Source organism: Perca fluviatilis, chromosome 1, assembly GCF_010015445.1.
Source record: "Perca fluviatilis chromosome 1, GENO_Pfluv_1.0, whole genome shotgun sequence".
NCBI lineage: Eukaryota > Metazoa > Chordata > Actinopteri > Perciformes > Percidae > Perca > Perca fluviatilis.
The window spans coordinates 19,668,926-19,694,694 of NC_053112.1; the positions used below are offsets into that span (position 1 = coordinate 19,668,926).

General features: G+C 39.4%; 1 protein-coding gene across 4 annotated transcripts; it reads right to left on the bottom strand.

Moving 5' to 3' along the window:
- Nucleotides 1-11,738: 11,738 nt before the first annotated feature.
- On the bottom strand, nucleotides 11,739-21,320 carry caly (calcyon neuron-specific vesicular protein). 4 transcript variants are annotated; one of them, XM_039816558.1, is made up of 5 exons: nucleotides 21,140-21,320; nucleotides 18,487-18,782; nucleotides 17,702-17,821; nucleotides 15,955-16,068; nucleotides 11,739-13,821 (listed from the first exon to the last, which is right to left on the bottom strand). In XM_039816558.1, exons 2-5 carry the CDS (start codon nucleotides 18,613-18,615, stop codon nucleotides 13,573-13,575), a joined length of 612 nt encoding a protein of 203 aa, XP_039672492.1. In that variant the 5' UTR covers nucleotides 18,616-18,782; nucleotides 21,140-21,320; the 3' UTR covers nucleotides 11,739-13,572. The 4 variants fall into 4 exon arrangements, with proteins under 4 accessions (XP_039672492.1, XP_039672484.1, XP_039672479.1 ...); XM_039816550.1 differs by having other exon boundaries at nucleotides 11,739-13,824; nucleotides 18,487-18,653; nucleotides 21,140-21,319; XM_039816545.1 differs by having other exon boundaries at nucleotides 11,739-13,824; nucleotides 18,487-18,749; nucleotides 21,140-21,319.
- Between the last annotated feature and the right edge of the window lie 4,449 nt (nucleotides 21,321-25,769).

Sequence of the window (25,769 nt, forward strand, 5' to 3'; positions counted from 1 at the left end):
ACCGCTGACTGGGACACATGAAAGCGTTGGTAATTGTAAGTTGCTGCGTTTATGTGGGGGAGAGGGGGGACTGAATGTGACGCGGCCATAAAAAACAAAAATGGAAGGCTCTCATTGAAAACAATGACTTCCTTCCTCTCTCTCTCTCTCGCTGTATCGCCCAAGCTGGGGAAGAGGGGGGGAAAAAAAATCTCCATTTGGCACTGATTAGGGAAGATGCAAATTTGAAGGAGGGGGCTTAGAGACCACAGGGGTTACACACATGTATCTGAAGCCACGACACTCTGGGCCCCCTCTAATTTAGATGTCTAAGAATTTGCTGTATGTGCTGCCTCATGCCAGTAAGTCTCAGCCTCACTGTAAATAAATGGAACAGAGCAGTGTGCAGTGTGCAGTCACCCCCATTTGTAAGTCATTAAAATATTTTCTCTGTGACATATTAATTAGAGTGTTGTGTCCATGTCTTCTTGCCTGTGCATTAAGAGTGTTGGAGTTCTGCATGCGTTCTTACAAATGTGGGTGTTTGTGTGTGTGTATGGCTTTATTTATGCTGCATTATGTGCTGAACAGGGACAAGATTGCTGTACAGACAAACACATTTCAACTGTCTGTAATTCCTCGGCTTATCATTTAAAGACACAGATGTCTTAAGATGACTCACACTGTGAGTTTAACTATACTTTTTAACTAGAACACTAGAAACACTGAGGTCATGATGCATTCCCAACATCCTCAGACAATGTTCGCCAGAAACAAAAAAGAAGATTTGATTATTACTATTGTTCAAAGCGTTCTCCACACTAACAGGAATACACTTAATATGATTTTTAGGAGAATTTGTAAATTTTTGTTGAATTCTAGATGTTGCAAAGTAAAACTTGCATGTAATGTTTCTATTATCGAGGTCACTTTGGGGAAATATGCTGTAAATATATTTAACATTAGCAACTTTTTTTTTCAGAAAAGAAAAATGTGGGACATTAAAGTGTTACACAGTCGGCACACTAGTAAGAAGAGTAAAAGCAAATAATTTCAGCAAAAAGCACAATGACGAACACATAATATTCGTCTGAAATATTTTTGTTTTATATTATATACTGATAAGTTTGAATGTGATCCAAATCTTACACTATCATTATTCCAGTGATTATTTCACAGATAAACCTAGGAACCTCCAGCCACTTAATTAACAGTGCAGCTCCCATCACTATCCTAAAGGGCCATGGCTGGTGTGGACCCATGTAACAATCATGGTTTACAATGACTGCAACATCCGAACCCTGGCTGTTCTTTAACATGCTAGCCTCCTCTCATGGGAATAATGTCCAGCAACCTCGTGCTTTGACAGGATTACAAAGGGCCGGGGGTGATGTGGTCCAACGCAACCCACAACACTAATGTTTCCCAATCCTGTTTTTGTGGATGGAGATTTCGTGAAACTAGTTTAACCACAGCCATTACTATTTCAATGGTGCAGTGGATTTCAACTCTGCCAGCTGAGTGGCAGAATGGTAACAGTGCATGAAACATGTCCACACACCTTGTAGGAACTTCAGGGACAAGGGTTTGACTGCTGACTTCTGCAGTGCACTGACTTTATGCTTCAAGATTTTTCAAGCAATTCATTTAGCATTTCTGCATTTCTAGCAATGCTCTAAAAATGAATTTCAGCTGTCAGCATTCACACTGCATTTTCTGCAGAAAATGCATTTAAAAAAATAATTAATTAGTGAATCTCTGAATCTCTTTCTCTCACTGTTACAAACACAGCATTGATTTCCCTCTAGTGTACCATATCTTTTCCCTCTTCGTGTGGATTATCTTTGTATCTCTTAGCCCGCTGGGAGAATTATGGCTCTAATAACTTTCATTCGAGGCCCCTGTAGCATCAGGAAAATGTTTACTACAAGAACACAGAGAAGTCCTTTGGTAAAGCCATGAGTTCGTTACAGAGCCTTTGACTCAATTCAATGTGTATAAATATATCCATTTCATTATGGAGGCCAGTCAAATATTTGTTTCAGCGGTTTTCCCCCCATATAATGTAAATTGCTGCAAGCTGTTGCACTTGGAAAATGTTTTCTCATAATGCTTTTCTGCCTTCACATAAATCACAGCTAAATGTTGCATTCAAATGACTACAGACAGGCAATTTATTCTTGGCTTCCCTCTTCCCCGAGAGAGAGACTTGTGGCAAGAGGGTCGCTTCGGTTTTTAATAGCGACTGTCATTATTTGTTGACAGTTGTTCATCATCGTTTCCAAATTTATTGTGTTTTCTTGAAAGTATTTCTTTGTTTTCTCTGTAGTTATGACCACTGTCAAATGAGGTGAGGGGTGAAAACATGTCAAGAATTAGGCCACTGTAAGGCAATGAGCACATGACATGACATTTTTTTTTCAATATTAAATTTTACTGGGGATTCTTACAATAACCATCCTTGTGTGTTGCTGAGAATGTTGCTCAAGAGATAATCTCATAAATACCAATAACCTCTTTACAAGAGTTTATTGTCTCACATTTTGCTTCCATGCTACACCATGTAACCAGACACAGAGACGTGGAATACCACCTCAAATTGACAGTGACATTTTTATTCCCTTAATAAAAGAGAATGACTTTAATAATATATCATGTGCAAGAAGATCCAGTGGTGAAATTATAGTTGCCTAATAACAGAAAGCCAGCGTTATCTTGTGCAGTGCTGCTGCTGAGCCGCTCTGTGTCAGCTTTAACAGAATCTCAGTGGGGTTTGCTGACAGTCGGCCCAGTGTGTGAGTGAGTCGCCCCACTGAGGGATTATGGTGAATCTGTCAGCAGTGGCAATCAATGTTAATCATGAAAAAGTCTGTGCTGGCTATTAACTGAGATCTTACATGATAATGACACTGTTAGAGCAGACATGCAACTGATGGTGTGTTGAGGTAGGCTTGTTCGTGGTGTAGACACCTCTGAAACTGAGTGTAGTGAAGTGGACCCACCTGCTAATGTTGGAACTACTGTAAACACAAGCTGCAGACAGGAAAAAAGACCTTCATGTCAAGCTCCTTATGGTAATAACATGTAGAATATGTGGGATTTTCTGCAGGCTCTATCTTCTGCACTAACGCATTTCCAATAAAGGTTAAAGACAGCCGACTGCCTTTGAGGTTTTAATCGGAGGCAACTTTGAAACTGTGAAAACAGTACTGGACAACAAACTCAATGACAGTGATTAAAAATTGCTTATTAGGTAATACAGTAACAAGAAAATTGGATTTACAAAAGTACGGACAAGCTGTCCAATTAGTTACATTTGTTTCATGCCAGGAAGAAACAATGTATCACCAGTGAAAGATCACATGAAGTCCCAGGAGAGCCTGATTTCACAGAAATATATGAAATGGCCACGAGCTCTCAAAATATGGTGGTGACACGCAATGTGTGAAAATTAGGTTAATTTACGTAACATAGCGGAAATTCTGTGAATATCTCCTCAGAGTCCGCTACCTGTCCGTTCTGGTGTTCATACAGAGCCCCGGTTCTGCAAGTGGAAACAAACAAAGTGGCCCGGACCTAGCCACAAAACACTATTCTGTTTGTGCTCGTGCACAGGACAGGTGAAAGGCCGTTGATGTATAAAGAGAAAGACGGTGGCAGTGAAGGAGCACTGATGGGAGGGGTGTATTTGTTTTTGGTTTGGAGTTCAAATTTTTACATATTTTTTCAATTAATCTTTTTCCAGAATCGCACACTCCACCACATACGTAACGTAACAAACATACTTATTCAAACCCAAACCATGATCTTTTCCTAAAAACAAACCAAATAGTTTTGTTGCCTAAACCTCAACTGTTTCCGTGTTACCATTTTACCACCGTGTAATCATTTTAGCAAATTATTTTCTGGCACTACTTAATGCCGTGTTAAGAGGTCATGGTCATTTCACGCAGGCCTAGTTCTGTGAGTCCAGGTTGACCCAGCAAGTACAGTAGGCTACAGTAATGAATCTGGTGAACAAGATGAAAGGTAAAAAGAGTCAAATATATTCAACCATAAAAATAAAGTGTATCTATATGGATTCAACAGTTACTCAGAATTAGCAACATATTAGCTTCAGACAGTATAGTGGCTAGCCTGGTTAGCAGTAAGCTGATCATAGAAAAATTAAAGTTAACTAAATGAACAATCACAAAACAGCTGTAATAAAAGGCGTACCTACAGATAATGCTCCACACAAGGACGTTCGGGAAGTAGATAAAAGATATTAAACCCTGTGATGTACAATGGCAATAAATGAACATTGAGCCTTGATTTTACAGATGTATTTTTGTCTTGTCTGAATTGACTTACTGGAATAGAGATCTATGCTAAAGCCTTTTTTTGGGAAGCCCAGATGCTGGACGGGGTACCTGGAACATGTCAAGGATTAGAAACTCGTTGGGGGTTGTAGGATCTTGTCATGGGTCCCAAAATCTTTCGCCAAACCCCTGTTTGCTGGCCTGGGCCTGGCAGACTTGTCAGATATATGGTCGTAAAGAAAACGCAAGGAAATGTGACTTGACTCATTTCTAAAATTATGTTGATTAGTCTTCATTCAGTTTTGTCATGATTGGTTGGCTAACACAGGCTCAGAGTGAGTTTATAGTCAGTTTGTGAAATGCATTTAGAGTAGTGGTTAACGCTTGAATAAATATTGGGAAGGAGACAAATGTATTATTAATCAACACGGGATGTGATTTTGATTTTTTTTGTATTATAATTTACAGGTGAGTAATGTGGAGGAACATGCAGATGAAGCACCTTGGTGAAGAGAGAGCAGGGGAAAGTTAGCAAGCATGTATCAACTGTGATCAATTAATTTCCTGTGTTTCTGCTTTTAGTAAAATGAGTAATTCAACATGAACATTGTGATCCTTTAATTAAATGACGGAATCCCAAGTATGCTTTGTGCATTAACAATGACACCAGCAGAGAGAGAGACGAGGACACCCAGAAAAAGAGAAAGACAGGCCAGTGAGGACATCCTGAAGTAAAGAAAGAGACAGACAGCTACACCAAGTGAGAGTGATTTCATGATTACTTTTAAACACAAAAAAGTATCAATATGGACAGCTTAAATAAATAAAAATTATAAGTAATAGAGCTGAAACGATTAGCCAATAGTAGAGTAGTAGTAGATCATCAGTAAATTAATGGGCAACTACTTTGATAAGTGATTGTTGAAGTCAATTTTCAAAGCAAAACTGCCAAAAATTCCATAAATAAAGTTTCACATTTGTAAGTATTCGTTACTTTTTTTATTTCATGTAATCTTAAACTACATATCTTGGTGGAATAAAACAAGACATTGATGGCATTTTTCACTATAATTTGACATGTTGTTGACCAAAATAATCAACGTATTAATCGTCAACAAAAATAATAATCATTGGTTACAGCCCTCATTAGTTTTATTCCCAGTAATCCAAGTAACAAAAACAAGTACTGTATGTCTTCAGTAGTTGATTTAAAGGGACAGTCCACTTGATTGCACTTTGATAAACTTGAGGGACTCACAAGAGACATGTTTTTAAAAAGAGTGGTCAAAATCAAAGCAGCAGAGGCTGAGATATCCTGACTTTAGTCTGTAGTATGTGTCTTGAAATATAGTGGAATCTACATTTCCCATAATGCAACTTAATGCAAAAGCATGCTCCATTAGATGCCACCCCCTTGCACACATCAGCACATTAGGGTACTTCGCAAAACATCAACGCGTGAAAGTCTCCGTTAGCCCAATTCACAACAGCCTTTTCTGCATTTTACACGTACGTGTGTTTCTATTCCCCAAAGGGGGGCGCAGCCTTGGGCGATGAACCGATGCCAGTTTTTGTAACGTGGGCTTTCTGATAAAAAATTCCAAACCAAGATAACCTTGACAACACAATAAAGGTTATTTATTCAGACTACGAGCTCTCTTCAGGGAAAGAAAGAGTTTTTACAGGCTAATTCCTCATGATGAGTAAACTGTAAAATCAGTGGCGTGCCCCTTTAAGTGAAATTTGGAAAACATTAATCAGAATATGACCTTTTCAACAAGTTAAGCACATGGACACTTCAAAGGGTATAATTACCAGTGATTAAAAAGAACAGTAGGCTCACAGACAGTATATTCATCTTTATAAAACTACTGATACCACAGCATTGGTATTACATGACACAGAGACCAAACCACTTGTCTGGATACATTTAGAAATCATGCTGATTGAAAAACAAATGTACTGTATGGTAAACCCACTTTGGTTTGAGTAACAGTTTGACATTAAGTTTTACAATTTGTTTCAAACTGCATTTCTGCTGTGTCATGCTCCGCATTTTTCCTGCAAATTTTCTGGTAACTCATCCTGTGCTACGTCTTAGCCGGCCGAGTCATGGATTCAACAGATCACTATTAATCACACCGTGACCTTCCTCTCAACCAGGCCCATCTAAAGCTCATTCATCCCTATTTGCCATGCAGCTCTGCGGGTCGATAATTGGCAAAGCAAAACACAGATTAAACCCAATTTGGAGGGTTTCAACTTGAAGCTTAGCAGAGACAGCCAGGCTCAGGCTGAACTGGGGTTCACTGCGCTCTGGTCCTCTCTGCCTGTCTGAGGCTGCACCGGGAGGGGACCGCAAACCTAAATCAAACCAGTCTGTTCGTCTGTTTGTGTTTGTCTGTGTGTGTGTGTGTGTGTGTGTGTGTGTGTGTGTGTGTGTGCGTGTGTGTGTGTGTGTGTGTGTGTGTGTGTGTGTGGGAAAGAGAGAGAGAGAGAGCGAGAGAGAGAGAGAGAGAGAGAGAAAGAAAGGAGGAAGGAAAACAGTGTGTGTGCAGTGCATGCAACAGTGCACTTCTCCCTGCGTTACCATCCCTAATAGAAACCAACTTCCAGCGTTCAAACTCCATTTGTCTCATTAACCTATTAGCTTAAAGTTTAATTGCAGGATGTCGTAAAATGATTTGGTCTATGAGTAATGACAATATTTCGGCTTCGTAATGGCCAGAACAAAGCAAACTAAAGCTAAGCTTAGCAAAGCCGGTTGTTTTTCTTCCTCACGGAATGTCTGGGCTGCAGATTTGGGCCTTTACCTCGCTGTGTCGGTCGGATAATTGTTTACGGCCGAGGTTTTTGTTGCATGAGGGCAACATCACAGCAGGATAACAAACTAATGACTAATTTCATGGCTATTGAGTAATTCTAAAAAGACCATCACGAGGATCAACTTTAAAGAGCAACTGTGACTAATCCGACAGCAGGTACTCAAGGTATGGTCAACAAGGTATAATTCCCTTGTAAAGTGAAAAAAGAAGGGTATTATGATGTCTTCAAATCAGCTTTTTAGTGACTTTAAATGCCTTTAAGAAAACAATCCCTTTTAATTCTGTTCATCAAACTAGTGGTTATAAAATAAGCAGAGATGAGACCACATTCCTCCCTGCAACCATGGGAGATGACCCCTAGGTGGCAGCGTACCTCATGAAACCTCCAACACCACTGTAGCAACAACATCACTCCAATTACAAAACCTCCTCAATTGTCCTCCCTTTTATTTGCTCCGCAGGGCAACGAAATTGGATGACAGTGCGTCCGAACACTCGATAAGTTATGATCAGCTGCCCCGTCTCTCGCTCCCGCCCTTTAAACAGCAGCTTGATAGGATCTGTGAGGCGCGCTGGGCATGTATAGTGTTACTCTCATCAAAGGGGGCTGAATGGGGGTGAATGGAGGACGATGTGTGTACTGCCTCTGCTTAGTGGAGGCATTTCCAGCTGGCGCCAGGGCAGAGGAAACCCACTGAGACACACAACAACACACACAGACACAGGGGTCAGCCTGGATTCACCCTCCTCCTCCACCACCTCCATGCCTCTTGGCCTCCACCGCCTCCTCTTCTTCTACCCAAACCCTCACCCCCTGCCTTCTCTTCCCAGGCCTGGCCGCCTCTCATCTGCTCTTTCTCTCTTGTTCATCTTTTCTTCTGCTTTTCCTTCCATCTCTCTGCTGTCTCCTTTTCTCTTCCTCACTCTCGCTCTCTCTTCCAATTTATCAAACTTACACTTTAATAACATTTTATTATACTTAAGAATGCTCTAAAGAGCCAACTTAGCTCTCCAACTTAGCTTTATTAACCACATTTATGCTCTGAGTAGGGACAGCCAATCAGAGACAAGGATTTATCTTACATCTGCCAAATTGTTCATTCTTTTAAAGACCCATTACAATGACAACCACGTTTTTATCCTTAACATTTAGGCCTACATATGCTGTTTTTTATATGCTACAAAACATATCATGAGCAAAATAAGAGCAGTCAACGCCATTGCTGAGCATTTCCGTCTTTCACTGCAGTGTAGCAATGACAAAAAACTGATTCAAACAGAAATCAACTTGCAGGTGTGACAATGTGAACACACTGCAACATTGTAGCAGATATTTTTGCATGTTTCACATCTACAAACGCTGTCAGCCACTGCCAGATACAAGCTATCTAGCTTGACAGAGTCTGGGTCTGACTGACGTGTGTTCAGGACGCCAAAACTATTGTCTAGCGTCCTGTCTGAACAGCCCAATTGGATAACATTGGCGCCAAAAGGAAGCTTCAGCGTCCTGTCTGAACGTAGACTGGGTAGACCCAGCCCGATCTGCCGGCGATTTGATTTCGCCCTGCAGCTCAGGCTGGAAACCTAGTACATTTATCTATCCTGCTTCCGTTACAATTTAGCGGGGACCAATCACAAACTGGCTTATCCACCTGGCGCACTATTGGCGGGTTTAACACGATGACGATAGAGAAGCGACCAAGCAGCTTCGTGTTTACATTCAACATAGCGGCCACTGAAGCGCAGCAACCTGTTGATGCCGCTGTCGCTGCTACGTCACACGAACCGTTGGTCTGATTGGTTGAAGGACTATCCAATTGCGTACAGAGTCATTTGAACTATGCCCGTTGATCACGCCTTTTGTGCAGTAGAAAATACAGAGCAGACTCCCCAGACTAATGATCAATCTTAAAAGATTGAGCTTGGTCTGGTGATAGCCAGACTAGTCTGAACATGGCGTGAGGGTCAAATATGCATGGCTGAATCTCTCCGATGCTTAAAGCCATCTTGATGCACGCTGCTCTTTCACTGGTCAACTTAGCACAACAGTGGTGGTGGGCCGGATCCAGAATTTCTCTATAACTGAGAAAGAGTAGATGGGCTTTCAGCACTTTTTGAGTATTTTTCTACTTTTTATGTATAAAATCATGTGAAATTAAATATTAATCATAGCTGAGTATTTTTACATACTTTAAAACGTGTCTAGAGGGAAACTTTAAAATAAATACATTTTACTTAGTGGTAGGCTATGTGTTTCTGTTCAATTTAAATGAAAAAGTGTTCATATTATTCATGTGAACAACATTCTAATATATTTATAATTTATATACAGTATATATGAATGAAGGATGAAATAATTGGAAATTGCCTTAAAAAAAAAAAAGCTGGAGCAGGAAAGAAAGGTAGACCTAAGATACAATAAGCAGAAAGTAGCTCTGAACAGAAAATTAAGATATAATGAAAAGCATTTTAATAATTTGGGGGAAATATGCTTATTCACTTTCTTGCAGAGGGTTAGATTAAAAGATTATATCAGATCTGAATCTGAAATAGTCCAGCGGCTAGGCTAGCTGTTTTTCCCTGTTTCAAATCATTTTGCTAAGCTAAACTAACCAGCTGTTGGCTTCAGGTTAATATTTAACATACACATTAGAGTGGTATCAGTCTTCTCATCTAACACTCCGCTAGAAAGCAAATAAACATATTTCCCAAAATAAGGTAGTGAGCAGGAGTAAAAGTGAATGGTTTTTACGTTAACTTAAGTTCCACATTTTTCACTTTTAGCAGTTTCATAAATATGCTATCTATCCCACCTTCCTCTTTGTTTTCATCTCCATCTTCTGCCTTTTATTCACACCTACCCATCTTTTTTTATTGTATATTCCATTTTGTGGAAATGCTAACTCTGCTAAAGAGGGACCACATCATAACGCCTCCTGTCTGATCAGCTTCAGATACACAGGAAAACAGAAAAGGAGGAAGACCATACTGAAATCACCACAAAGCTTTGTTCCTCCTCTCCAACATTTCAGTGACACCAGGGCCCAGAGGAACTTGATTCTACTGGGATGTTAAAGGCTAAATGACTCTTGGCACGGCCCTGCCTCACAGTCTTCAGGGGGAAGGGGGGACTCAGAACGGTCAGAACAAATTAAAGAGCCAACCTGCTATTTTACTGTTCAGATCTGTTGATGCTATAAAGCAGGAAAATGGGGCTTGGCGGCCTTTACGTAACTATGCGGCTGATTTTACGTGATTTTCCCCCGGCCCTGAATCTAAGCTTTTTTGGCACAACATGCTATGCCTTGACCAAGCATGGGATCTGTAAATGCCCTAATAAATATTTTTTAGCACTTTATTTAGTTCCTATACTCCGGCAGCATCTTAAGTATTAACCTAGTAAGAAAAAAGAACCTACATGGCGTATATTAACAAGCATATTCAAGCTACCCACAACATAAACACACACAAACACACGCAAAATGGCACACACAAAGACACTCACACTATAAACTTTACAAAACACACACATAACTCTAGGTTAATGATTTCATAGTCACACACACACTTCTAAAAAGACATCACACACCCACACCCCCTCAAGCCACACATCCCTGGGTTTAGAGCGATGTGTGAAAATATGTGAGTGTAAATGAGATGCAGACAGGCTCACAGCAGTAAACCCAGCAGAGAGAGAAAGAAAAAAAAAAAAAAAAAAAAATAAAAAAAAAAAAAAGAAAGAAAAATGTGCGGCTAGAGTTATTTAAGATTGAAGAGAGAATTTTTTTCTTCTTCTTCAAACCAGACTCTGAATAGCCAATGTTAATCTAAGAGTAGGAATGTACTGCATGTAGAGGTGAGACCTACATTATAATGGTTGCCTAAATAAAGTATGCAAGTTTTATAAGAAAAATGTGCTTTAAGTATCAAAAGTAAAATGTATCTCTTTGCAGAACAGCCCCTGTCATTGTTATAAGGGTAACAGTCAACAATACGGTACACAAACGTTACTAGAGAGCGATCGAGGGACAAATCAGGAACTGATAATGAATCCTGCTGTCTCTTGTTTTGGAGTAACGGAGAGTATCTTCTCAGTATTACATATCACTTTACTTGACGGGGCAGAAAAAAGTAATTAATTCAGGTAATTATGAGTGATTAATGATTACTTTTGTTAGTAATAATTAATTAGTTTTGTGCAGCTCAGCAGCTGATTTGGAGTTAATGAGGACTGACTCATGAAGAAAGTTTTAGTATCCCAACTCACCAACCCAGTTCACAAATACCTCACCATTACATTATTTTTCACCAAGATAGTATCTCGTGGTCTGTTTTTAAGTAACATACGTTATAATTATCGACTGTATAGACTGTATATTTTTTAACACAGCATTTCTCTGAAAAGTTACTAGTTACTATATATATTACGATTTCAGATAAAAAAAAAAAAAACATTTGATGGGCTTACAGTGTGACCTTTATGGTGCTCTAAATACAAAGCTAAGTTAGTTCCTGTAGGCTATAAAACACCTAATGAATGGTTTCTGTTAAATAAAACCACCAATATTCAGTCTCGACAAATCATTAATTCAGGTCATTAGAGGCAATGAGTCTAAATCAACAGGGTCACTTGTCAATGAGACAACTCCACACTTGAGTCATTTATTTCTGTTCAGACAGTGTCATCAGAGCAGATGGATCTGATGTAAACGTTTGGCACTTGAACCCCCAAAGGACAAGCTGCGCTGGGATCTCACATTCGTCCCACTCGCATGAACAGTTTTGTTTCAAAATGAGATATCCACCATTTGAAAAAGTGACAAAGAGAAAATATAGGTCAAAAAAACAAATTACAAGATTTGCCAAAGAATTTTGATCTATTTCTGATGACGGTTGAAGAAAAACAATATTTGTTTCACATAGTTTTTCCCTTAAAAATGGATGAACACTGGATTGTGAAAGAGCTCTTAAAGCAAGATTTTCAAACACAACTTTACCGTTGAAAAGACACCAAAAAAACATACACGTAAATCGTCTGTTAATAAAATAAATAGAAACATGTGTAGGCAATAGAAGCTTTTAAGTAGTACATTATAAGCACTAATTACATCTACTGCATGATTAGAGCAGCTACTTCATACATTCATATAAGGATCATGATGAGACAACCCTGTAGTTATACTGTACATGTTCATTTACAGTGGCATTACAGAATACTTACAGCAACATTAATCAAAAGCAAAATTTAGCAAGAAAACTAATACATTATTACATTATTATTAGTTTTAAAATCATCTTACATACATTAACATATAGCATTATTGAAATTTAGATTGTTTTTAAGTATTACATTAAAAGCTCTCAAGTTTTTTTATAATTACTGCAAGTAGCTCACATCATCATGTAACATAATAAGAGTCTTCAAAATGAAGAGTGGCTTCAGAACGATTTAAGGCCCATTTACTTGTTGCACACTTTATTGTGTTTTAAGATTTAATTTAAAACAGACTAAATTGACTTTTTGGTGATGAATTCTACACACAATTATTCATAATGACAAAGAGGTTGTAGTTTTAGATTTTTAATAGTCCAAAACCACTGTGTGAGCCTCTTTAAACACACTTTCCTCTGACTCTAACTGTAGACGCACACAGAACTGCAATTAACAGTCTCCGGATAATAAGATACATATACAAAAAATTGAAATGGTCAATTATAGTTCCTTGTCTTAATGTTTAAAGAGTGAGCACATTCACTGATGATTTCGCACATTCCACCTCTGCAACTAAATGAATAGACGGGGCGATAACGAGACGGAGTGATGAGGAGAAACTTGCAGTATAGTCTCATTAAAAACTTGTTATCTTCAGTTCTCACTCTGAGCTCTCTCACCTCGCTTCTCTTCTCTCACCTCCAACTTTCTCAGACAAGTATGCAAATCATACAGTGTATGCATACACACACACACACACACACATACACACATATACACACACACACACACACACACACACATGAACGCAAATGTGCATACAAATGTGTTCAAATGTAGGCCTAGGTGAGCAGCCGCAGTGTACAGTACATACACACACACTGAATGCAGATGGCGGAGATTACTCATACCTCAGTAACACTGTAAAAGTCAGCCACATTCTCCAACACTTTTTTAACATTCATGCCTCTAACCACAACAACACTCTCTCTCTCTCTCTCTCTCTCTCTCTCTCTCTCACACACACACGCACACACACACACACATACACACACACACAGTTGGGTATTAGCATCTTAAATACATGTGGTTTACATAGCTGATTTAAATGTGTAGTAGATACACCTTTAAGGATTTGGAGCACCAGTATAAACAAGCGATTCGATGGACTGTACGAGGGAAGAAAGACACAATAATCTACGCTGCCTCCCCGTCATCATTTCCACCTTTAACACCTGCGTTTCTGTCAGCCCCTTCACTCCTCTCCCTCCAGTCCTCCTGGCAGAGGCTCGCTGCCTTGTTTGGCCACCTCTGCCTCCTTCAGAGCACTGATGACTGGTAACCATGGCGATGGCAGCTCCGGCCCAGTCCTCTTGACCTGGTTAAGGTGGCTGAGGGCGGCGTACAGCCCGGTGTTGGCCCTGTCGCGGACGCCTGGAACTCCCTGCTGCTGCTGCTGCTGCTCTGTGTAGTACATCTCCAGAGCTGCCGGGGTGCAGTGCTTCTGCTGTTACAACAGAAAGACAAACATATCTTAGTTTGTTTCAATCTAGGTGACATTACTGTAATAATGTAAGTCCCTCCCAGCAGGTCAACATAGACTGTTTACTTGTTCCTGAAATTCATTTACTATATAATTATTTGTATTAATAATGATTAACAAACTCATCTAGGACAACTTTTATAAGTACATATACATATATATCAATATGTAAATGCTGCACATGAATACGTTTTGGGGATTTGTTCATTCATCAATGTCTCTGTCTATAGTCATGTTAGAATGTGTTCTGGTGTATCTCTAAACTGTGAAAACTTAACATAATTGTTATGGTAGAAAACAAAAAGCCAAAGTACGTTATGGAAATGAGGTACAGGTTCTGTTGTCTTTTTGCACTCGGGGGAGAAGATCCTGAAACTACATTTGAGCTGGAGCAGCATTTCAGAGGGCTCAATGGTGTTTTAAGCCCCCAAGGTCTCCTTCCAGGCAACGCTGCGACCATTGACTTCAAGGCACCTAACCCTAACCATAACATTAACCCTAAATAATCTTCACTCAATGTCCACCCACTAGCTTTTTGTCTGGGGCTGCCAACAATACCACAGCAGATTAAATTAGCAGATGAAATTAGCTCATTGTGGACCTTGTGTTAAGATTATCTGTCTAAAAACCTTTTTATAAAGCCAAGAATGAACTTCCAAGCTCAGAATAAATCAGAACATAATGCAGGGTTTGGAAAGCTTATAGGGAGGCATCACAGTGCAAGGAAACATTCAGAAAACCTTTATCGGAAAAAAACGTAAAAGCTATCTTTATAAAAAAACTGTTGATTAAAAAGTGTAAGATGCGCTGTGCGGAAACAAGTTACAACAAATGTTAGCATCACAGTGTAAAGTGAGTTTTTCTTCACTAGTATGCACCACAAATGTTTCTACAAATCAGACCAGGGGAGTTTAAATACCTCCTGTAAAAGTGTTTCTTCTTTCTCCCAATGCACAGATGTCCATTTAGAAAAAGCCTTCACTTAAGGAAAAAGCATCCTGTGCAACATCTTTAAACTCACATTTGCTTGTTTTTGAGGAGGGTGAGTGTCTACAATGTGGGCAAATGAAATCAAAGAAACTGAGCATCCATCCTTATGTTTTGGAAAGAACCCACTGAGTTGTGTTGACCTCACGAGTGTTTCCCTTCCGAGGATCCACTACCTGACCTTCCCTCACAGAGAGGATTTAAACCTCAGTGACGATGCCTCCCTCCATCCTCACTTCTCTTTTTATGTCTCCAACAACGCTTTAGCAGGAAAAAATGCTGAAAGCAACTGTAACCGGCATAAACTTCAAAAGCCTTGCCGGAAGGTCCAACCCACCCCCCCCCCTTAGCTTCCCCCCTCACTGTTAAGCCTTTAATCACAGTTCAGTCACGCTCAGCTCTAATTAAAGACCCCTCTGATTCACAGGCGGGCGTCCCAATCTCTGCCTGAGCAGAAAGCTGGGTCTGTAGCTCCCTCTCCCTCCTTCTCACTCTGTCTCTCCCACTCTCTCATATTCTTCTGCAAGACTCTTGAACTAACATGCCTGGCAGCGCAGGCTCACTACACGATGCCTCCAAGGTGTCATTGGGAGATAATGAGTTTGAGTTTCCAGCTCCAGTTTTCAGAGAGTCCTCCCCAAGTGATTGATGTGAGGGTGTGTCGAGAAACAATGCACCAGCTGCATTGTAGACTGACTGTGTAAGTACCCTTTGAGTGGGTGTCGCACAGACTATTTTAACCTGGATAATGAAATGAGAAAGTTTAGGTTGAGTCTATTACATGAGCTGATTCTGCTGGTCTCTGCTTTATTGCAGGAAGATGATGGCCATTTAGATTTCTTTCTCTCCCTAAATCATGTAGATCCACAGTGTGTGTGTGTGTGTGTGTGTGTGTGTGTGTGTGTGTGTGTGTGTGTGTGTGTGTGTGTGTGCGTGGACACAAGTGCACTGCATGTGTGTTTATGCACACTAATTTTCTGCAAGGATAGTGAACATGAAATAAAAAAATGACATACGCTAAGCAGCGTTTTAATGGCTTGGACTGTGTATGTGAGCTCGTCTATGTGTGTGTAGGTTTGTGTGTGCATGTGTGTTTATGCTGTGTACCTTAAGGATAAAACCCTCTGGGCAGGTAAGTTGGTCATACCACATGGCTTTGTACATCAACAGGAGGAGCAGGCTGGTCAGGAAGGCCAATGTAATGAGGATCAGACCTGTGATCTGAGCAACAACACACCGACACACACACACACACACACACACACACCACTTCAGCAACAAGTGTCATCAATACTGAAAGCTGGTAATATATTTTTGTTCTGGCTTCCCAACCCTATCTGTGGCACTCAGCCCCAATCCCAAAGTAAACAGTAGTAAATAGTTAGTAAACAAACTAACTTAAAAATTTCATTTAAAAAAAGGCAAAATATTTTCAGCTGGGCACTGTAGTATTTAGCAATTGTTAATCAAACAGGAAAATGCAGTGTATCTGTTGGGGACTATGTTACTCAACGGATTAATACACATTTGGTGCTCTATGATTATTCATGGCAGCGGGACAGTGCATGTGGGATTGACTCCAGTGTGTGAGTGTCAATGGCAATATGGAACATATCAGTGCAATTGTTTGGCTCATTGTTGTATTTTTAAGTCCAACTGAAATTAAATTGCATGTATATATTTATCTGCTACAGCATACATATTGATATCTGCTCTATAAATTAGTTTGTTCAACTTTGGGAAAAAAATCGGAATTACGCTATATGTCTAGATGGAGACCTTATTTCCATACTGCAAATTAAATTTTGCATAAAGCAGTAATGTCGGCGTTCTATCATAGACAGGGCAGATGGTCACACTGAGCCACAGACTCTTAACAACAACCCACGTTAGCTTTTCTGCTAAAGACTCCTTATATAACCTAGAAACATGAACACAGGTCTTTTTTCTGCAACTTTGCTTGTTGAACAAGCCACCAAACAAACATTCACTGGGGACAGTGCACTGCTAACGTCAGTTTGCAGATTAGATAGTTAATCAGCTCCAGCACATTAAACAGCATGTAAACATTCCTGCAAATGTCACTTCGGTCAAGTCAGATGCTGGTGTGTTCCTTACTCTTCAATACCACTAACAACACACCGTCTCCCCATGACATGTAGGCTATGGTTTTACATTGTTTACTTTTCCTCCCGGCATTCTGGCAGCCTGCCAGGCAGCTACTGTCAATCTAACACAGATGCGCCCTTCCAGCCAGCTGAGATGAAAAAGAGTATTTCTGATATTTCCCCAAATACCTTTTATCTTCCTTTTATTAATACAAATCTATAAACAATGCATTAAAAGAACATGTTGACAGTACCTTAGACTGCAAAAAGGGATGACTAAATATGATTTCAGTTGGACTTTAAAGCAACACCAAAGCACTTTTCCTCTTCGTTCCCCCTACAGGTTAGAAGCGGAATTGTCCATTATCGATCTCATTCGAACTACAGATTCGCTACCCGATCTGGCAAATGTGCATAGTGTGGTTTTAGCAGATAGAGGGCCGCAAAGTGAATGCAGGAGTGCCATTCACCCTGTTATGAGTTGATGAACCATTGAAACGATTTTGGAAACATTATTTTAAGGTACAATCTTGCTTTAACCTTTTCTGGACAACAATGGAGCTCTATGGCAAAGAGGAATGAACTGTATCAGGCTTTGGATACATAGTTAATACTTAAGTGTGATCCATCTATTGTTGGTTTTGGTCTTTTCATGAGATTTGTTGACAATAAGAAAAACATAACATATCGCCAGACTTATGTTTTAATCAGAACATAATTCCCCAGACACCAGATGGTTGCTGTACCTTGGCTTTCTCTGAAACATCACTGTAGAAGTTGATATTCAGCTTCTTGATATTGGGCACATACAGCTTGTTCTTATTCTTCTGCGGCAGCTGATATTGTGTTGATGTCTTTACAATGACCTGCAGCAGAAACAATGCACTGTTATTGGGACGTTTCTTGATATAAACTGAGAACTACTAATTAGCTGTTATTTGTTTTACATTATGGTGGATGGATGATGATGTGCCCAGTGTTCACCGCAGGTTCAGTGATTCTGTGTCCACTGAAAATACTCTTTTGCATGTCTAAAAATACACAAGCATCATTTGCGAAAACAGCCAGTTCTAATCGATGCCTTAAAAACACATTTGGGAGCTACAAAGTGTTTTTCATGTTAATGTTTCAGCAACATCTAATTAGCCTGTGGAACATCCTGTGCTGCTGAGTGCATCATCCAACCAAAATTTGAGTGTGAGGGCTTTCATCTTCCATTATGCATTCAAAGAGGTGCTTGCATTGCGTGGGCTAATGCCAAGGATTTAACCTGGGACAGTAGGTAACAGAAGGTAAATACAGCAGTCTCAGAGTTGGGGCTCATGCTTGGAAGGTATGCCCTGAATTTTAATAGTGTTTGTCCAGATGTGTTCAGCAGCGACTAATCTGTTGGCTATTTCTGTGATGCTGTAATGCTGGTTTGTTGTGGTCGGTGTGCAACTTAGAAACACAGTAGTTTAGAGAAAAACTAACATAAGAAGGCAGGCACATAAACAGACTTACAAACACTGACCTAATAGGCCGCACTTACCTTGTCTGCAAACGGCTGCTGGAGCTGGTTGACCTCCAGGGGTGTGATGAGCGGGATGTTATCAAAGCCGTCGTCCGCAGACGGCTGTTTCTCCAGCTTATCAGACAGATTGCTGCCTAGCTTCACCATAGCTGCTCGGCTGTCTAAAAACAAATGCCTGGATATATCTGGAGAGCAGGGACAGACTGTTCAGGTCAGACTGACTCAGACTGTGTTCTTTTAACCAAATGTGACAGCGCTGCTTGTTGCTCAAATCCTGGATACTGCCAGGACACAAAAGAAATTGGAGAAGATGCCTGCGTGATGAGGAAAAACAGGATGGTACAAGAGTAATATAGACCACACAAGAAGGATAATAGAATAAAAAAGTATTTCTGATACTGCAATAAAGTAGTACGTAGATGCAATGTCAGCCTGTTGGTCCACTACTTTGGTCCAGACTGAAATAGCTCACCAACTATGGGATGGATAGCTATGAAATCTGGTACAGAGATGATGCATGACTCCCTTTGGATGATATGTATTGACTTTGGTGATCATCAGGTCAAGATTTGTATTTGTCCAATATTTATTTATATATATATATTTCGTTTCATACAGTACGGATACCAACAGATATGAGAATGATATAAATCTTCTCATCTAACTCTCAACAAGAAAGCAAATAAACATATTTCCCCAAAATAAAGAGTATTCCTTTAATAATTGAATAATTCTGAGAGATAAGCGGAATTATAATTATGCGGCTTGAAGTGGGGGCGCCATCTTAAATGTCTTCAGACGTCTGTGTTTGCAACCATCCTAATACTACAGAATACTTTCCTCCTGGTTATCCAATCCAGTAAACATTGTTTCATAAGCGTGAGTGTATGATTAATCTCATATAATATATATATATATATATATATATATATATATATATATATATCAGCCTCAGCTATTCCTCCAAACTCCTTCCTCCTTATCGTTAATGTTTAGAACCGACATGTAAATCTAATGCGCCACCAACACAGCACCGAACGCCCTTCCGCTTGGATTCTATTTTTTCTCCTCGATCAAATGATCATCTGAATGTGGAGGGAAGAGGTGAGGATCTACTTATCTCATTCACACAGTGCAACACAACACCTTCCCTCAGCCAAAGACCCCACGGGCCTTACTGACGCCACTGACTCACAATGATGATACACTCACCAGGAGGCAAAGTTTTTTACATGATGCAGGAGATATCCCCTATGCACACAAAATGTGTTTTTGATAAAGGAGATATACAGGCTCATTAACTAAGGCTGCCGACACATCTACTGTGAATAAATGCTGCTAAAGAAGGAATATTTAATTTTTGTATTTATATTAAGTGGAAACCTTAAACCAAATTGAATTGTGGACTTAGATTACAGCAGACCAGGTCTACAGAGAATAATGGTGCAAAGTGATCGCCTCTAAATTGTGTAAAAGATGAAGACAGATCTTCTAATGCAGAATCTGTCCATGTTTTTTGTTTTTTTCCAAACAGTTAAATAGCAGCTTTTGTCAAGTGAGAAAAAAGAAGGATCTTAAGTAAGTATGTTATTCAAGAAATACAGTACATAGTACTTGGTGTCTTTTGTGAGTGGGTGGCTAAAGTGGTTGTGCTGACCACCATTTTTCCTCCCCACTGTTGGAGGGAAATGTGAGTACTTGATGAATCATTCTGAATCTGTGATTAACAAATGAGCCGGGTGTTGCTGTCAAACACTCAGTGTTCCCAAACTGACAGGAAATGAGAGCTGCAAATGACATTTTAAATGCACATTCATTAATTACGCACTATGCACATTATTAGCAGAATGATGGCATGAATATGCAGATTAATCCATCGCCACAATCTGGAATATATATCAACTAACAGGACAGGGAAGACGCAGCTTTCTGAAGGTAAAGACGTGCTGTGTTAGGAATAGGTAAGAGTGGGTTCTTTATGCCTAGCCTGTGCCTCTCAAGTTCTTCAGGGTTCACTGGTCATGCATATGAACTTGCTGCACTGAAGACTGCTGCGACAAGATAGGATGTGTAACAAGTAATCAGAGAGCAGAGATGTAACACAGCACAATAAATAGATAGAAGGCTGATAAAAAACAAACAATTTTCTATGTAATTTCTATCTAAAAAAAAAAAAGGATCTGAATTAAATAGCATATTATTCCAGCCGATGAAGCCTGTTTTTGCATCTTAAATGTAACACTGAACATTTTTCTACATGACGAAGCTTGTGTTTAATAAGTTGGGTAGCCTACTTAGTCTAACAGATGTAGCCTGAAGCCAAAAGGACGATCATTAGATGCGCGTAGTTAATTGTAGCCGTTTATGTAACGTGGAGGCAGCCTATAGCGCAAATTACAACGCAATTCAGCCTGCCATAGAGACATAGAGCCTCATATATACACCCGAATAAAGATGTAATGCTTCTCCATTCATTCACTAAAAGCAGATGAAAAAACATGAATCACCTGCAGTTAAATCACTAAATCACGTCATGTGAAGAAAGGTCTCTCCTGTTACCGCAGCGGTATGCTCTACAGACTCTTTACCCGCAAACCCGTGTGTGAAATACAAAAATAAACGGCATGCGCACTCAAAAACATGAATGTAGAAAAGGGGGATATCAACTCACTGTGGTGTTCGGTGCTCTGTCGTCTGTGGATGGGATCGGACCCCACTGATGCTGACGGGGACTCGGTGTGAACGCCGGTTGCCGTGGTGATGTGTGATTCACGGCAGGACTGCGCATGTAATTCAGCCCTGGAGCTGCTCGTCCTCCGGAGGAAACTGGCAGCTCAGTGTGAATGCGCATCTCAACGCGACTCACAGGGATTGTGGCTGATCAGGAAATTGCGTTTTGCCTGTGTGAAATAATCACATCTCGGTTTATCCGAGTGTTTGTCCCCAATGCGGTAAGACAGGGCCTTAAGGTCTAGTTTGTCTCTGAGTGGAAACACAAAGTGTGTGACTTTAGCCTATGATAAACCACATAGTAATTTGACTGCGGCAAAGAATACTCGCGCAATATTGTGTTTATAGTTCGATGTGTTCACATGGAAACAGGGCTTATAGGATCAATAAAGTGCGAGCCAATGACGCAATTATAACGCAGCCCAACAAAACAACATACACGAAAAAAACATACACGAGCCTGTAGCCCAGTCTAAGCCATATCTTATTGTGCAAATGTAATGCTGGTCTATGGTCAACCCATACTAAAAATACAGGGACAACTTAATTTAGAATTACTTTGAGATATTTGGTATAGCCTATAGGCCTACTTTTTTGTTAATTATGTTAGCCTACTTTTTGTAATTTCAAACTGAGGTCATCATTTGAAGCCTTTAGATTTCTCAATATTTCCTTTAAATGTGTCTCTAAGTTAAATAAGGCAAGGCAAGGTAAGTTTATTTATATAGCACATTTCAGCAACAGGGCAATTCAAAGTGCTTTACATAAAACATTAAAAAGCAATTAAAAACGAATAAAAAAAATTAAAAACAGATAGAATACAAGAATAAAATTCATAGTGCAGTATACAAAATTAAAGAAAGGCAACATCAACATATATAAAACATGTATCCACAGTAAAGGCAGCGTTATGGGGTTCTGCGTCTGCTCACCTCAGTCAGGTCAGTGGTGGTCACTGGTGAAAAGTAACTTAGGTTGCCTACGTTTAGTCAAGTGCTTGACATGAGGTATTTCTATTTTAATTTACAGTATTTCCATTTAATCTTTATCTACACTACATTTCAGAGGGAAATTGTGTACTTTTGCCACAGCCTATTCGACAGCTTTAGTTAACACTTTAAGTCCCCTGTTTAGCATTTATTATTAGTAGGCTATATAAACATTTAGGTCAGGTCTATAAAACACTATAATGTAGTTGTAAGCAGATATATTTGATCTGTTTATTAGTATTGTCAATAATTAGAACTTCTCTTATAAAGACATATATATATAATATTATTACAAGTGTTTTAATTATTCATTATATTCATTTATACACCAGTTTTCAACATGTAGGCCTATATCTGTTACAACTACATTAGTGTGATATAAACTATAATTACACATTGTTTAGGCTACAGTGTAAATAAAGAGTAGTTTAAATTAACATTACACTTCTGCGTACATATTCATGCGTCAGCAATAATATTCCAATAATATGATATAACTCTCTAAAAGGGCCATTCTGCATACACATAGCTGCTCCAGTTGAGTAAAAAAATTAAAATCCAATTTCAGTTGTGAATTTTTAATGGTGACACCTTTAGATGCAATGTAAATATTCTTGATGTCTTGGGTCAGTTTGCCCTATTTAGTAGTTTCTTAAAAGTTTGGGATCTTTAAAGTTCTCCAGCTGCAAAACATGAGTTTGCAATGATGGAGACAAGGCCAAAGGCCAGCAGACCTGGTGTAGCTGGGTTGCCTTTGACCTACTAACTGATAACCTGTGACCCGGATGACCTGAGGAATCTTCAAAGACATATTCAAGCATTTGTGTATTTTTGGGATTATTGACTCTTGAATGAAAGGGGTCTTGCTGTGAGGAAGAGTTAGGTGGAGCAGCTTACTGAGGAGTTTTTGTTCCATGGTGATGCGGTTCACCTCTCTCAGTGAAGGAGAGGAGGAGGTGATGCATATGCAGAGTTGTGTGTCAAAGAGACGTGAAAGATATATTTATGAACATTTATTCCTATATGTGTGTATGTGAGTGTGAGACAAGCCTAGAGAGAGAGAAGAGAAGAGAAGAGAAGAGAAGAGAAGAGAAGAGAAGAGAAGAGAAGAGAAGAGAAGAGAGTGATGTGTGTGGAGAATGAGTGGGCAGAAGGAGCCAGGCTCGTCTGCAGATTTAGATCAACCTTTTCATGGAAAGAGGACCCATGCTGTTTTCCTCTTTGGCCGTGCCTGACTGTATGAATTCATTATGCCTTTAGGGGAGCACTCGTCCAAAAATTAGCCCTGAACCCCCCGTGCCCCCCTGCCAACCCATCAATTGGGCCTACATTTATTATTTTGACCTTTCCTTTGCGGGGGAAGGACATCAAAGTTGATCCTCGACTAGTTCCCCTGTAAGAAGACGGAGGTGTCATCCTCACAGTGTGAGAGGCAGACTGCTGGCCTGCGCTGGTTTTGTTGTCAGTGAAGAAGAGAGACAGAGTCTGGGTCAACATAATTAAAATGAGAATCAACAAGGCAAGGAAGGAAAACCGGGTGAAACCAGGCGTGTTAATGTGTCGGCATGTTTGTTTGTGTGTTAATGAACCTATGAGACATTCGGATGATTTGATGATTTCACAAAGAATGTGGTATTTGTTTTTATTTTTTTACATTTAACATTCTGTTTGTATGATAATAGTAACTATATTATTCTATTCTATATTTTGAACTATAAAACTGACTCAACACCAGTTGAGTCATTTGTCATATTTTTGTTCCATATAAAGCATTACAAAAACAAATTGACCTACAATCTAAAACCAATCTGTTGTTGCTGAGTCAGACAATGCCATTAATGGTAACTTAAGGACTTGTTTAGTAACTTAGAGGTCCCAAACGTTTTTCTTGGACGTACTATAAGAGAAAAAATATCTGCTCCTAAAGTTACCCAAGAGCACCAAAACTATTTAGCAGTAAATTGGTTCCAATTGGCAAAGTGAGCTTTGACATTTTAAGGTCATGGGAGAGACACAAGAAAAGAGTAATGTCATGAAAACCCAAAAAGTAATAAAGAAAAAAGTTTCCACTCAATTTGAACTGGTGAAATAATTTAAATGGATTCCTTTAATCATGAGATAATATCGCCAACAGAAACAGATAGTTCATTCGAAAAGTTCCTCCTGTCAGATTTGTAAACACAATGATGACTCCACCAGCTCCTACTTGAAGTACCAACACTTTAACTAACTGTGGATTTGAAGCTTTTGTGTTGTTTTATTTGAGACAGAGTGGTGACGATGTGGTTAAAGGAAAAAGAAGACCAGACGTTCGTGTTCACCATAAGCAATATAAGCACAGTGAGTGCTTCCTTGTGTCTCCAATGTTTTCTCACAGTCATTAAATTTCATTGATATAAAATGTATGAAGATCATACTTTTTCCATATAATCCAAACGTGACAACCCTTATGTTTTTAACTTCAACTACCAATTTGGATATTAAACATTGTATAGATTTTGTATACAAATGATTACATATTTTCATTCATTCAATCAGGCTAAATCATTGACTTACTGACTGTAATCTCAATAAAAAAACAACAACAACTATTTAGTTATATAGTTGTAGACCCCATCTGTACAGACCAGTGAATTACACAGTAAATGAAGGCAACCTAAGGTAAAAGGTCTCCAACCTTGATATACATAAGACACTGTAGCTTAAAGCAGAGATCTTCAACAGGGGGTCCGTGACTCCTAGGGGGTCCTCAGAGTTAGTGCATGGGGGCCGCCAAATTATTTGAAAAATATATTTTTTTCAAAAAATAAAATGTCTGAAAATATACATTAATATGAATCCAACATATCATATAGCAAAGATAAATTGGCTTATTTATGAAAAATATTTTTTACATATTGAATATAAGCCTACTATAGGTAAGGTAGCCACTATGGTAGCCGTACAGTTAAGCTTAAACATTCACTCTGCCTTCCACATGTATGTTTAACATTAAAACATTATGTAAAGATAATGACCATTTATTTTCATAAATTTGGCAATATGCAACTCAATTGTATACAATATATGCAGTAGGGTGTCCCTACTCGGTCTCTCTTCCAGATATGGGTCCCTGGACTAAAAAACTTTGAAGACCCCTGGCTTAAAGAGATCTGCAGCAGGACTGGCCCTGTAGCGGCTGCTCAGCTCTCCTCTGCCATCCGACCTTACATCATCTCTTCTCTGGCTCAACGGAGCACCAACTTTCTTCCCTCCTCAACAGAAAACTCATCTTCTAAACAACATCGCCCTCTTCCCGCTGAAGAATGTAACCTATCCATGCTTTCTAAAAGTATCTCATCTGTCTCTTTCCCAAGTAATTATGTTTCTTTCTCACTCCTTGCTCTACAGTTATGGCCACACCAATATTAAAAGAAAACCAAGGTGACTATTTCTATTTTGGCTAGGGCTAATTCTGTAGCCCTCCAAATTGTAAATACCAGCAAGAAGATCATTAAAATGCCTGGAATATAAGCTGGTAATAAGAAGAGTACAACACGTGAACTAATGTGTATTGTGTAGTCTATTACTACTGTGAGTTTC

Bases quoted from the DNA above. Each gene is read 5' to 3' on its own strand.
- caly (XM_039816550.1), bottom strand. From the start codon at position 18,615: ATGGTGAAGCTAGGCAGCAATCTGTCTGATAAGCTGGAGAAACAGCCG. The intron at 17,822-18,486 runs GTAAGTGCGGCC...TTTCTGCTGCAG, and splicing joins AGCAGCCGTTTGCAGACAAG to GTCATTGTAAAGACATCAAC. The intron at 16,069-17,701 runs GTACAGCAACCA...GTTGTTGCTCAG, and splicing joins ATGTTTCAGAGAAAGCCAAG to ATCACAGGTCTGATCCTCAT.